Source organism: Gallus gallus, chromosome 3 (assembly GCF_016699485.2).
Source record: "Gallus gallus isolate bGalGal1 chromosome 3, bGalGal1.mat.broiler.GRCg7b, whole genome shotgun sequence".
Classification (NCBI taxonomy): Eukaryota; Metazoa; Chordata; class Aves; order Galliformes; family Phasianidae; genus Gallus; species Gallus gallus.
Window position 1 is genome coordinate 54,619,658 of NC_052534.1, and position 12,238 is coordinate 54,631,895.

General features: G+C 37.7%; 1 protein-coding gene across 2 annotated transcripts in view; it reads right to left on the reverse strand.

Annotated features, from left to right (window-relative positions):
* The window catches only part of PEX7 (peroxisomal biogenesis factor 7), a 35,539-nt gene that overhangs the window by 9,373 nt on the left and 13,928 nt on the right, over positions 1–12,238 (reverse strand). For both annotated transcript variants that reach the window (XR_005858084.2, NM_001277709.2), the window contains exons 7-9: positions 12,041–12,154; positions 9,861–9,916; positions 4,021–4,120 (exon numbers count right to left, since the gene is read on the reverse strand). Coding sequence is in view for 1 of the 2 variants with exons in the window: in NM_001277709.2 (NP_001264638.1) it covers positions 4,021–4,120; positions 9,861–9,916; positions 12,041–12,154 (270 nt within the window). In the remaining variant the exon portion in view is untranslated. The remainder of the gene's footprint in view (positions 1–4,020; positions 4,121–9,860; positions 9,917–12,040; positions 12,155–12,238) is intronic.

Sequence of the window (12,238 nt, forward strand, 5' to 3'; positions counted from 1 at the left end):
TGCCCTTTGTTGTGGAGATACATCCTGGAGTCTTAGGCACTTTGAAGAAATAAGATAAACCAGTTTTATGTGAGCCAATCTACTCTGGGAGAATATTTACAAACAGAGGTTCAGCCATACGGAGGGCTAGAGAAAACAATTTTGCCTCCCAAACCATGTTGACACAAAAAGCTTTTTAGATGATGAGTAGTTTATTTGGAGTATAATACTACCTAAACACATACAACCACAGTTAAAAATAAAAAAAATCTCCCATGATTATCACTTGTGTTGTTCACAAGTTATACTAAAACCTAGACTTCAACACACATTCTCGTGAAATGGTGCAGAACAAGTTCAATTTCCAAAGGGAACAAACATCTCACTATTGCACATCACGAAAATCCAGTTCTGATTTGGCACATCACTGATGTCTAACACCCTCTTCACATGCCAAGAATTCTGGGTTGTTGTACCGCTCACCATCACTTCTGTTGAAGTTCACATTCTCGTAATTTGTAAATGTCATTGTTCCCAGAGTACAGAGAAATGGAAGGACTCCTCTCCTGCTCTTATTAAATGCTCAGTCTCACTCTCAGTAGCAAGGCAGAAAGGCTGGCTCAATGGGAAGCAATGATTTACTTTCCACTGTTTATGTGAGCCTATCTGAGTTCAGAGCAGACTCAAAGTGTAGGCTGAGAAAGACTTTCAGACCCATTTCAGGCTTCTCTCATGTTTGTTTTAAGCAAAATACAGCTTTACAACAGAAAAGGTTGTGGGTTTTTTTTTGTTCCATTATTGTTTATGTACTTACTGAAATAATTTCAGAATCTGGACAAGAAGAAGTGAATATTCACAGGAGCTGTACTTTTTTTTATCTGTCATTGATGGATTGCCTAAAAAACTTATAAAATGAATTCACGGTTACCACACCGCATTCAGCCTGCAAGAGTTTGGTTTTCTTTTTTAAAAAAGGACTGCTTTCAAAGAAAGCTGCACAAATACCAAAAGAAGTTAGGTTAACATTTACAACTCTGCTAATAAGCACAGCAAAACCCAGTAAGGACTGGGCCTAAGGGGGTACTTTATTTTCACTCCTCAGAATACTAACGAATAACATACAGGGAAAGTACATACTAGGAGAGAAGTCAGAAATCTGATCAAGTACAGAATACCATTCCAATATATGCTCTAGCACTATCAGCCTCTAGAGAGGAATAATATAAATCATTTTCATTATCCCCTATATACCTCCTGTGCCTGTTTAGTTTGCATATGGAAGTTCATAGCCTGAAATTGTTATAAACATGACATAAACAGTGAAAGGAACAACAAAAAAGAAAGCAACCCTCTTGTTTTTATTAAAAGGCAAAGCTTTCAGCAAAAGCTTCCTTTACACAGAGGCAGATACTCCCAAAATAGGTATTAGAATACTAATTAAGCACCAAGGAATTTTCTGTTTCACCTAGCTAATACTTATCTTCATGATCTGGTATCCATTCTTCATCAGCAAATCTCTCCCTGACAGGTTGCCTCCCCTTAGCAGGATGCTGTACAAAAAAACCCTTGCTTGCACAAACCTGCATGTGGATTCTGCTCAAAGCTCAGTCAGTTCCACAGGAATGCCTTGTAAACCCTAAATAGGATACTTAATCACGGTATCTATTTTGAACACTTTTCCAAGAGTACAGATTGAGTTTTTCTTGACATGTAAAAGATGCTTCAAAAATACTGAAATTCATTGGGCATAGCCAAGGAAAATATCAGCTGGGTAGACAACATTAAGAACGAAAGCAAAGGTTAATGACCAGAATGGCATACTTAATTTGACTATAAATTAATAGCTTGTCTGTTGTATGGAGGAGCAAAGCAGTTCTGATCTCAAATCATAACTCCTTCTGAAGTATACAATGAAAATCACAAATCACATAGATGCACGAAGAACAGTTATTGGGATTATCAGTTCTTGATAGAGAACATTATCAGTTCTTGATAAAGAACAGCCAGGAGAGCAACCTACATACTGGAAGGAGCAGTATAACTTAGGCAAATAATCTTTGCTGGATCAAAGTAGAAGCCAGGGAAAATCTTCAACGGCTCAGATTGATCAGTAAGCGATCACTCTTCATCTGGTAGTTACACTTCAATTCTATTAAAGATTTTTTTTGTTTTTCTTTTTTTTTTTTTTTTTAAAGCAATGTTTACATTGCCAATTGATGTGAAATCCAATCATCACAATACACTAAATCAACTCAACAGAAAAAGCAGAGGAATATTAAAGCTGTTGCAGATGCCAAATTTCTGTCTGGAAGGCACATTGGCATGAACTGTACGTGGATAAGTACTTTAGATTTACAGGCTGATACTTCCACATTAAGTCCAACACAACACTTGCAGAATTTCTGCATGGAAAAAACCATCTAGATGCACAAATGCCCTAACGTAGATAGGTATACACATCATCATTCTCCTTCTTCCAACACACCAGTGCAGGTGCAGCTGTTTGCTTTGAATTCATTATCATCAATGAGCCTTGTTCCAAGAAGGCTGCGCCATACATTGCAGTTACAAAAGAAAGAATGTCCTTTCAGCAGGAACTCAGTTTGACAGATGTACCACACAAAAAGACGACATATTTAGCCAGACAGTCAAAAACACCATCCACTGTAACATTCGGGGCTCTTTCCAACAGGCTTAGAACCAAGATGCAATCACATCCTCAATACAAAGGAAGAAAACCCTTTTTGTCATCTCATTCAGACCCATTGCAAAAGCCACATCAACTTCACGGAAAGTTGAGTTGGGCTCAGAGCATGCTGTGAGGTAGCAATCTAAGGCCCTAAAGCACTAAGCTATGCTTCCTGCTCCCTCTGGCCCCAATTCAGACAGAATCATATCTATGCACTCAATTGGGACTAAGCTTTAATTCCTGGCAACTGGCCCTTACACTACTCTTGCCCTGCCCCAATGAAAAATAACCTGAAACTTGGGATTTTTATTCAGCCTTACAAATTCCCCTTCATTGTTCACAGCACAGTCTCATGAATGGCTACCGCAGCACCCCTGAGGCAGCAGAATTAAGGGAACAAGCAGTCTGGCATGAAGCTCTTCAAGCCTGCACCAATGCCAAGAACGAGCCCACATGCATTAAGCAAGTATTGTGCCAAACTGACACTTTTCTCCCATGTTATTTTGTCAGTAGCAGCAATTAGGATGGTTTTATTTTGTCCAGTCAGAATTTCATCTCAAATGAACGAAGTTGTTTTCATCTAAGATAAAAAATGAATTTCACTTTGAATTAGAAAATAATCTAGATGCAAATAACACGTGAGGCACAGTTAACCAAGTGGCAGTAACTTCTGAGTTAAAACTACATATTTTAAAGTAAATGATTAACCTTATTTTCAATTTTCTTCTGCCTTTCTTGCTGGAGAAAAAACGAAAAAGAAAGAAAGAACAAATTCATACTACATATAACAACTGTCTGTTTATAAAACAGAAATATTTGCAGAGGAGAGAATCCTACCACAACCAGCACACAAAGAGGTGCCCTTGCCAAAATGGATCCTACTCATTCAGATTAATAACTGAAGGTTTTACAGTTCTTAGTATATGTTGAGCCTCCTACAGCACATGACAAACCAGATTCAGAGATCAAGTGTGGCACTAGCAATACTAAACTTGACTGTTCAAGTAGATGGAACAAAGCTCTGTGTCTTTGCTTGATATCTAAGACCATTTTCCATTACTCTTCCTTCCAAAATAAAGCCACCTCACTTTCCATGAGCTTGCCGTGGCTTTCAGCTACCTGATTTGGCAGTTCTGGCAGTTCTGTCCTCTTCTCCGTCTCAACACAAGTAACTGCTCTATAAATAAATATGGACCTAAAGAGGAGTTCACTTAATAAGCATTCAACCAGGTTCACTTCCAAAAGCTTTCTGCGATCTGGTGGCTGTTATTCAGGATCTGAGTGCTGCAGTTCAGCCTTGACAGAACTGGCTATAATAGGCAAGCGAAAGGTAAATCTGTCACATCTCTTACCTGGCCACATTTGTGAAGGCTTAAATCTAGTCCACATGTGAACTCAGTATGATGCTCGACCGTTTCCAGCAAAGGGTTAGGCTTGGAAAAGTCCCAGAATCTACATAGGAAGGGAGGGTAGGAGGAAGAGAAAAATCAAACAAATCACAATTAAAGTAATTGAAAGGCCATTTAAAAAAATATAATTTGAGATATTGACAAATCTGTTGCTGCCAGGATATTTAAAAGAGCAAACTCATCCACTTAGGAAACATAACTAATCATATTCCTGCAAAGCCATCTGCTGATTTGCATAAATTAAACCTCACTGGGTAAAACCATCTTTGTCTCTTGTTGCAGAAAGTGAGATCAAAATTGGCACCAAAGACCAGCACTTGGGACATTACTAAAACAGAAAAAAATGCAGGATAGAATATTCTTGTCATATTTCTTGATAGCTGGATAATTGTATCCCTGTAAGATATCAGCACGAAGTATGATTTTTCTCAATTTTTGGTATCGTTCAGTATGAGATGTTTATTTATGGAAAACTACATGTTCGTGTATGACATGGGCCATCCCCTGTCTCTAATTTGAGTCTGTGCTTCTGTAAAACATTGTAACTCAATAACAAATTTGTACTACAAAGATCAGTGGAACTACACAGTTACTACCAGTCTAATGATGGCACAAAAGAATGAGTTGATTTTGGTTTTTTTGGATTATACAGTATTGCTTTGAAAAGTTCACAAGCTGCAGAGCATTGCACACTCTAGGGTGTGACAGCTGTAACCAGGTTTTCTAGTTTGAATTTTCTCACAGTGGTCAATCAGACGCTTTATTTCTTCTCTGACAATCACTGAGGTCTCTTCATGTTACTCTGACTGGGGAAAGTGAAAATAATACGAATGGTTTGTTATCAGACTAACTACACTGAACGCTCTTTATGTTCAAACCAATCCAGCTAAAACAGCAAACATTGGAGCCAGCAGGGTCAGTTTGTTTAATACGGAGATGTTATTTCCTTAATAAATGACCAGAGTAGTATCAGCACAATGGCTGTGCCATAGCAACAATCCTCTTAACTTTTTCCTAGTACCCAAGATCTAAGATAAACAACCTATTTTGCAAGAGAGAGGAGCAAAAAGACTATCTCAGCATTTTCATCCTCACCCATTTGTTCATAAAAAGGTAAGGAAAGGTCAAAAATTGTACAGTCTTTTAGGATTGAAAACCACTGATGACAATTTCATGGTGACTCTGATAATTTACTGCGGTACAAAGTCAAAAATGCTATCTGTAGCCCAGCTTTTAATACTGGTGTGATTCTGCTTACTCTTTGTTCTCCAATTTGTCTTTTTTCTTTAATGGAAAGATGCACTTTCAACTAAATATACAACACATATTTAGATGCTGCCATCATTAAAGATTCATTACTTTAAAATTTTAATTACAGATGTTTAATATTTATACAAACAAACCTGTTTATTAGAATAAATTTAAAAAATACACAAATATCCCTTTGTGGTATTCTTCAACAACGTTATAATGCTATTAAAAGCAGCAGAAATTTGTTTTGCTAGATGAAAGATATCATTTCACTTATGAGGTCGCACCATTTAGTGAGTAACTCCTGTGGCCAACATTTTCCTAACTTTAAGAGAAATTGTACCTTGTAATACCTTTTTTTAAAGAAAGCTAGCACGTGCAGGAAGGAAAATGGCAGTGAATTTACCAACGACAAGAATGTCACATTTATAACATATTTGTTGTAATATTTACCATAACATTGTAATTCTTGTCCTAATACTTGAAAGAACAGATATGTTTAACACCGGTCTATGAGTGATTCTGACTTCCACAGTCGCAATAAAGTCAAATCAGAATTGAAAAGTTACCATCAGTTTTGAATTAGGTTAATTTCACCAGATGTAATGCTCGAGGCTCTGATTACCACCAGCAACTTTGCTACCAGTGAAACTTCTTACAACACTACAGGAGCTCCCATCAACTGAGACATTCAAATCAACATGTTCTACTGCAGAGGTTTCAGTTTCATGCTGGAAAATGCCAGTGATAAGTATTTCAATTATCTGGAAGATAATTTTTAGTTGGGAAAAAAGAAAAAGGAAAAAAAAAAAACAATGGAGCAAAGCAAAACACTTTCTCAGCTTGAAGGAAAAGCAAAAAAAAAAAAAAAAAAAAGGACAAGTGACTGAAGTAAAAAAAAAAAGTTTCTTTTGTGAGCAGCATTATTCCAGAAGTTCCGAAGACTTCTTTGTGATCCAAGTCATTGAACTTGTATAGAGATGGCTACGTAGAGACTGTGGTTCACCTTAAAGCTTCTTTGAGATTTGCTATCTAGTGAAAAATAACTTTCAACAAAAATTACCTCATAGTCAAGATTCCGTGAACATGTTTCAAGATCTGGCTTAACACCAGCTTAACCAAATTCTTCAATTTATCAGATCATCTGTTTAGATTTGGGCGAGCATGGTCTGTGCCTAATGCAGCAGGATCTTTTTATACTGAAGAGATTCCAAATATATAAAATTATGATTCCGGTAAGAGATGACACTGAAGTTCTTTCAAACTGAATTTTGATAGAGATAAGGCTTAAGAACACGCATGCAGACCTAAATAAGTCCTGGAAATGTTCCTGTACTTTGCACATTTCCGGGCATTTTAATGATTCATTTGTATTAGAACTGATCTTTTGAATTAATGTGCCTGGTATTTTTTTTTCCTTTGAGTTCTTTCAAAGAGTAAGGAGTTTGTCTTGATGAAGGATCGGTAAGACAGAGGACTAAACACATATCATTATACTTAAGTACCAAAAAGTAAAGGTCAGATCTACCACACCTTTTATTTTCTCAGCTCCCTGCATGAAGTTGGCATGGAAACTAGTTTTCAATAGCTTGTGCACACAAGCAACCATAATTTTTAATGGACTACCATGCCATACTGTTCTATGGATTGCTACAAAATGAGGCTAAAAACCAACAAGCCTTGAGGAGATTCTACGAAATATAAAATTAATGCCATGCACTGGACTCTCAACTTCTCTTGCCTAATTATATATTTGTCAAGTATTTTTCTTATTAAATTGAAACGTCCATAGTATTGCATGTATGTAATCATGTCCCCACATGTGTATGTACGTGCAAGTCCATACATGCCGGTATGCATGCATGTATGTGTATGTAGAGAGTATGCTGCATCCATTCAAACTCAGAACATTCCTCAGAGAACTCTACTTCTTACTCCTTCTTGCAAGTGACAGTAAAGGTTACGTGGTAGAGGTACATCATAACATTATACTCCTTAGAAGAGACAGTCCCAAAGATCGTATTGACAAGTTTTCCCCAATATATGTAATATCTTACTCGTGCCACATTTGTCAAAGACTTCCACCTGCCATTCTTTGCTAAAACCAGGAACTAATGATTTTAGAAAACTCCTAAATAATTATATTTCATCTCTTCAGCTCTGATCCCTCTCTCTCTGGTCACAGCAACTAATTGTTTGAACAGAAGAACTATGCCAAGAGTAAAACACAGCATAATGTGAAAATGTCTCCACTCTCTGCATTTACAGGCACCACGGTATATGAGGTAGAAGCTCTCCCCATCTTTGCTGAAAGCTTCATAAACTAAATGTCAGAGCTGAAAATGCACTAGATTTTGCATGAAGCAAAGCCAGACCTTACATGAAGTGCATTAGTGCCAAACCTGAAGGATATACAGTTGGTGTTAAAAAGGGGAAGAGCAATGGGATGCATTAAAATCACTTAAATGCATTGGCCATTTATTATGGCGATTATCAATCATGCTGTTCAGACAAGGCCACTGGAAAAAAAACAATCACCACATTTTATTTTGGACTTTGAAGCCTTTTGAGAAACCATACACTGCAAACCAGCTGGCACCAAGTCAGTAGAAGACACTAAGGAAGATCACATAAATAAACCTCCATCGACCACAATGCAGTATCGTACAAGAAGTAAGCCCTAGACATAAATAAAATTAGGCATTCTGTATAAGACAGAATGCTGATACAGCAGTCTATAAGGTTATATACGTATGGACAACACAGCACTTAGACTGTCAGGCTCCTGGCAGCAACCACACAACAGAGGATTTCACTGGCTAGGCACTACCCCTTATTACATTAAGCAAGAGAATAACAATTAATGTAAACTTAGGAAAAAGCTCTCAAGAACCTTTGTCCTTAGCAGCTCACCATACTGGAATGTGGCAAAGGATAAAGGGTCCTCGGAAATGAAAGGCTATGAAAGTGGCAATGTCCCACTATATCTCTACAATCCCTTAAGAGGCTACAGCTGTGCAGCTGCACATAGACTTCTTATTACCCATTTGCTTTCTCTGCTGCATACAGGTATCAGTCTGCTTTCAGAGGGCAACTTAGAACGTCTCTAGTGTAATGCTGTTCTGCACACACTTCTCTGATCCTCACACCTTCACTTCTCTTCAGGTTATGGTCACTCCTCCCTGACATTTCTCTACTTCAAAGCCCTCCTCACTAAGTTACCAAGCCTGTTAGCAAACATGTTCTTCTTGCCCTACTTTATCAGATAGATCTTATGCCTGCCTTGCAGCATCTGTAGCTCAAAAGAAGGCCCTGTGGTTGTAAAAAAAAAAAAAAAAAAACAACAACAACAACAAAAAACCTGCCACTTCAGTGATTCCTGGTGTGGGGTTTTACAAACAATAATTATTTTCTATTTTAAAACCATTATTCTCAGCTGAAAATTGCTTCACAATCTAAGACAGACACAATAGATATTGTGTATCTATAGGCAAAAAGTAATAATCAGATATAAATTCAGGAATTCAGAAATAAATTGGTTTAGAAATTTCCTTTTCCAAACTAATATGCAATACCTGAGTTTTACATATTTGAATATACGTAAGCAAACACTGAGTCTTAATCACTTATTTCAGATTAAATTTTAAAGCCTATGCTGTCCTGTACTCCCAAAGTATGTTATGTCTGGGACAGCATAAAATGCAAGCCTTTGGATTAATATTTCACAAAGTGAGATATAAACATATCTCAAGCTATACAACTGCAAATGGTGAAGAGGTTTGCTTTCTCATCAGAGAGAATTTGAAACCGGTGAAGTTGTCCATCTACCCTACAAACAGGTGCAACATCAGCCCTCAAAATGTAATCTTTCTTGTACACCAACTTGTACATACTAGGCATTTTTAAACACCTCGTCAGAGAAAGAAAGTTTTCTCCTCTGCTAATATTTCTAATTAACTCATCAGTGGGTTTCAGCATGGTTCCACTTTTTAAGAAACAGAGAGAAGCAGCTAGTTTGTATTAAAGCAGTCAGCTTTACTATAAAGCACTCACCATTACTTACTAGTTTTACTGGGAAGCCAAGGGAACTTGCCGAAGTACCGTCTAAACAACTTCAGCATACCTACTGAGGAACAATACTAAAAGGCTTCCTTGAATACTGGTGGAATCAAAAAATTTCATTATAAAAGCTTCAATAAAAATAAATCACAGAAACATACAAAGTCACCCAACCACATTCATCTTAGAGGTTGTTGCCTTCCTATGAGAGACTACCACAGTTGGACACAACTATGTGCTGCAGAATGATGTGAAAAGGCCTACAGAAAGCATCCATCAGTGCATAAAGGAGTGATTGACATAGTTTTTCAGGGAAGAGCTCATGTATTTTCAACATATCTTATGATGAGAGAAAACATCTGGGAGCAACATTAACTCTACTTCACTATGTCCATGCCAGAATTATTTTCTATTGGAATCAACATTAAGAAGGATTATCTATTCTATGCAGTAAAAAAAAAAAATTACTGTACCTCACAGTAAAATCATAGGAGCAAGAGGCCAATAAAGTTGCATGGAATGGCGAAAACTGTAAGAAGACAAAACAGAACAACTTTTAAAGCAAAAATCATGAGCAGATACAGACTTACAGTAATCAGAAAGTTACCAAAGTTTAGCTATCTAAGATGTCTTTGTAGGTACACATGATGTTGCAACACTACAGATTACGTCAACAAATTTCCCCACCATGCTTTTAATTACAAGCATTGTTTTGTGAGATAATGGTTCGGGTTTCTTTCATTACAGCACTTCTAAGTAACCCTGCTGTAAAGTTAAGAAGTTTTAGGACAGTCATAAACACTCAAATTCTGCTTTTGGCTGACAACCTAAGTAACATCTCATTATACGAGAAAGTTTTAGAAAAGTTGTGTAACTTCAGAAGTTAAGCTTATGCTTAGCCAATGTATCACTTGCTCAGGTGATACCAAGTGATACCAATGTATCACTTGCTCAGGATTGCCATGTACAGCCAGAAAAAAACAGTCCATGTTTGCATTTCCACACTGGGAAGGACCCAAGACTTATTCTGGGGAAAAGAACAAGAGAAGACTAGGGAAAAGATATGTAGGAACAATTAAGAGAAAGAGAATTTCTGCACTAATTATACCATCATCTCCTGATAACTACAGCACTGAAGCAATCAGCATGTCAATCTACAGTGATGCTCTGAGTTCAGCAGCTAACAGGTAAATGCAGGATGGCGTATCTTACAAACCAAATTGTGTTCTATTTAACACAATTGATCAGCCCCTTCTCAGCCAAGAACAAGGGAGCACATGAAATTATTAGGCAAGTATTTAAAGAACACTTGACTAAGCTGTAAAATTCTGCCAAGGACTTGATTGTTTTTGAATATCAAGCTCACAGTAGCAGGTTTCCCACATGTCCCCATTGCAGCTTTGTCCAAACGTTTTCAGATGAAGCAAAAACATCTTTTCAAAGCTGAAAAGCTTTGCCATTGACCTTAAATATCCCAGTTGCTTTTAGGGACAAGATTTTCAGCAAGAGCAGTCAGCAGAGCCAGCCTGCTGCACAGCTCTGTAATTGCTAGTGCCAGCATAGTGAAGGAGGAAAGAATATCTCAATTTGGGTAGCATCCTGGTATCTCCCATTGTAGCCTGACTGGTGACACACACCAGGGAAGCATGGATACACTGTACCACCTCTAATTGCCAGACTACCTTTGTAGATATTATACCCACAGAAGCCACATCTAACTCCCAGTGACAGCTATGAAAACCTGCTAAAATGGATTAGAAGTCACACATTCTCAGGTACGTCCTCCTTACACAAATACACATACACAGCTGCCCCACTGCCTCCTTAAAACCACCTAAGGAGTTGACCTCACAGTTGGCTATGAAGAAAGTCCTACTGCTAGCCAACTCCTAAGAATCATTTAAAGGTACCCCAGGAAACAGGGAGAATGATGGGCCATCGAATGGAAACTTACCTAAGAATACAAAAATATCCTACTTGGTCAGGCCAACAGTCTTCTGGCCCAGTGTTTTGACTTCAAGAAAGACAACAGAAGATGCTATGTAGAAAGAGACTGTGAATTCAGTCACCAGTCATCTATTTCGTCCATACAATATTTCTAGCTGCTAGAAGATTATTATCAGAGAATAACAGAATCACTGCAGTTAGAAGAGACCCTTACAGATCATCTGGTCTATCCCCACTGCTCAATGTAGGGTCAAGTAAAGCAGGTTGCTAAAGGCCACATCCAATTGGATTACTATCTCTAAGGATGGAGACCAGTGTTTGAACAACTCCAAATAAATAAATAAATAAATAAATAAATAAATTCTTATGCTTAAATGGAATTTTCTGTATTTCAGTTTGTGCCCCATGCCTCCTGCCTTCTCATTAGATCCCACCGAAGAGAGGCTAATTCCAGAGGTCCGTCTATCACCTGATGTGCCAAAGTATAAGTTACACACGTTTGTAATATCTGAAAGCTCATCAGTCTGCTAGGAATAAAAAAAAGTCTTTCAGTGCTAAACTGAACAATTTCCAAGAACTCTGCTATCTAAAATCTTCAACACATTTTTTCATTAGTTCTTAGATCATGTAGAATAATATTGCTTAGAGTGTACGTTTAAGGTGTAACAACGCAGTGCTAGGCAACAGTGAATAAACTGCAACTTACTTTTACTCTTCTGACAGCATAGGTATGACCAAGGAGGATGAACACTGGCTGCCGGACATTTCTCAGATCCCAGCCTTTCAAACTGCAGTCAACTGCACCAGTTACCAGCAAGTTCTGATGATTCCACACAACACAGTTTTATTAGGACAACTTAACTACGAAATCGCAAAGAAGTTAGAAAGATCAAACAGTAAGGCA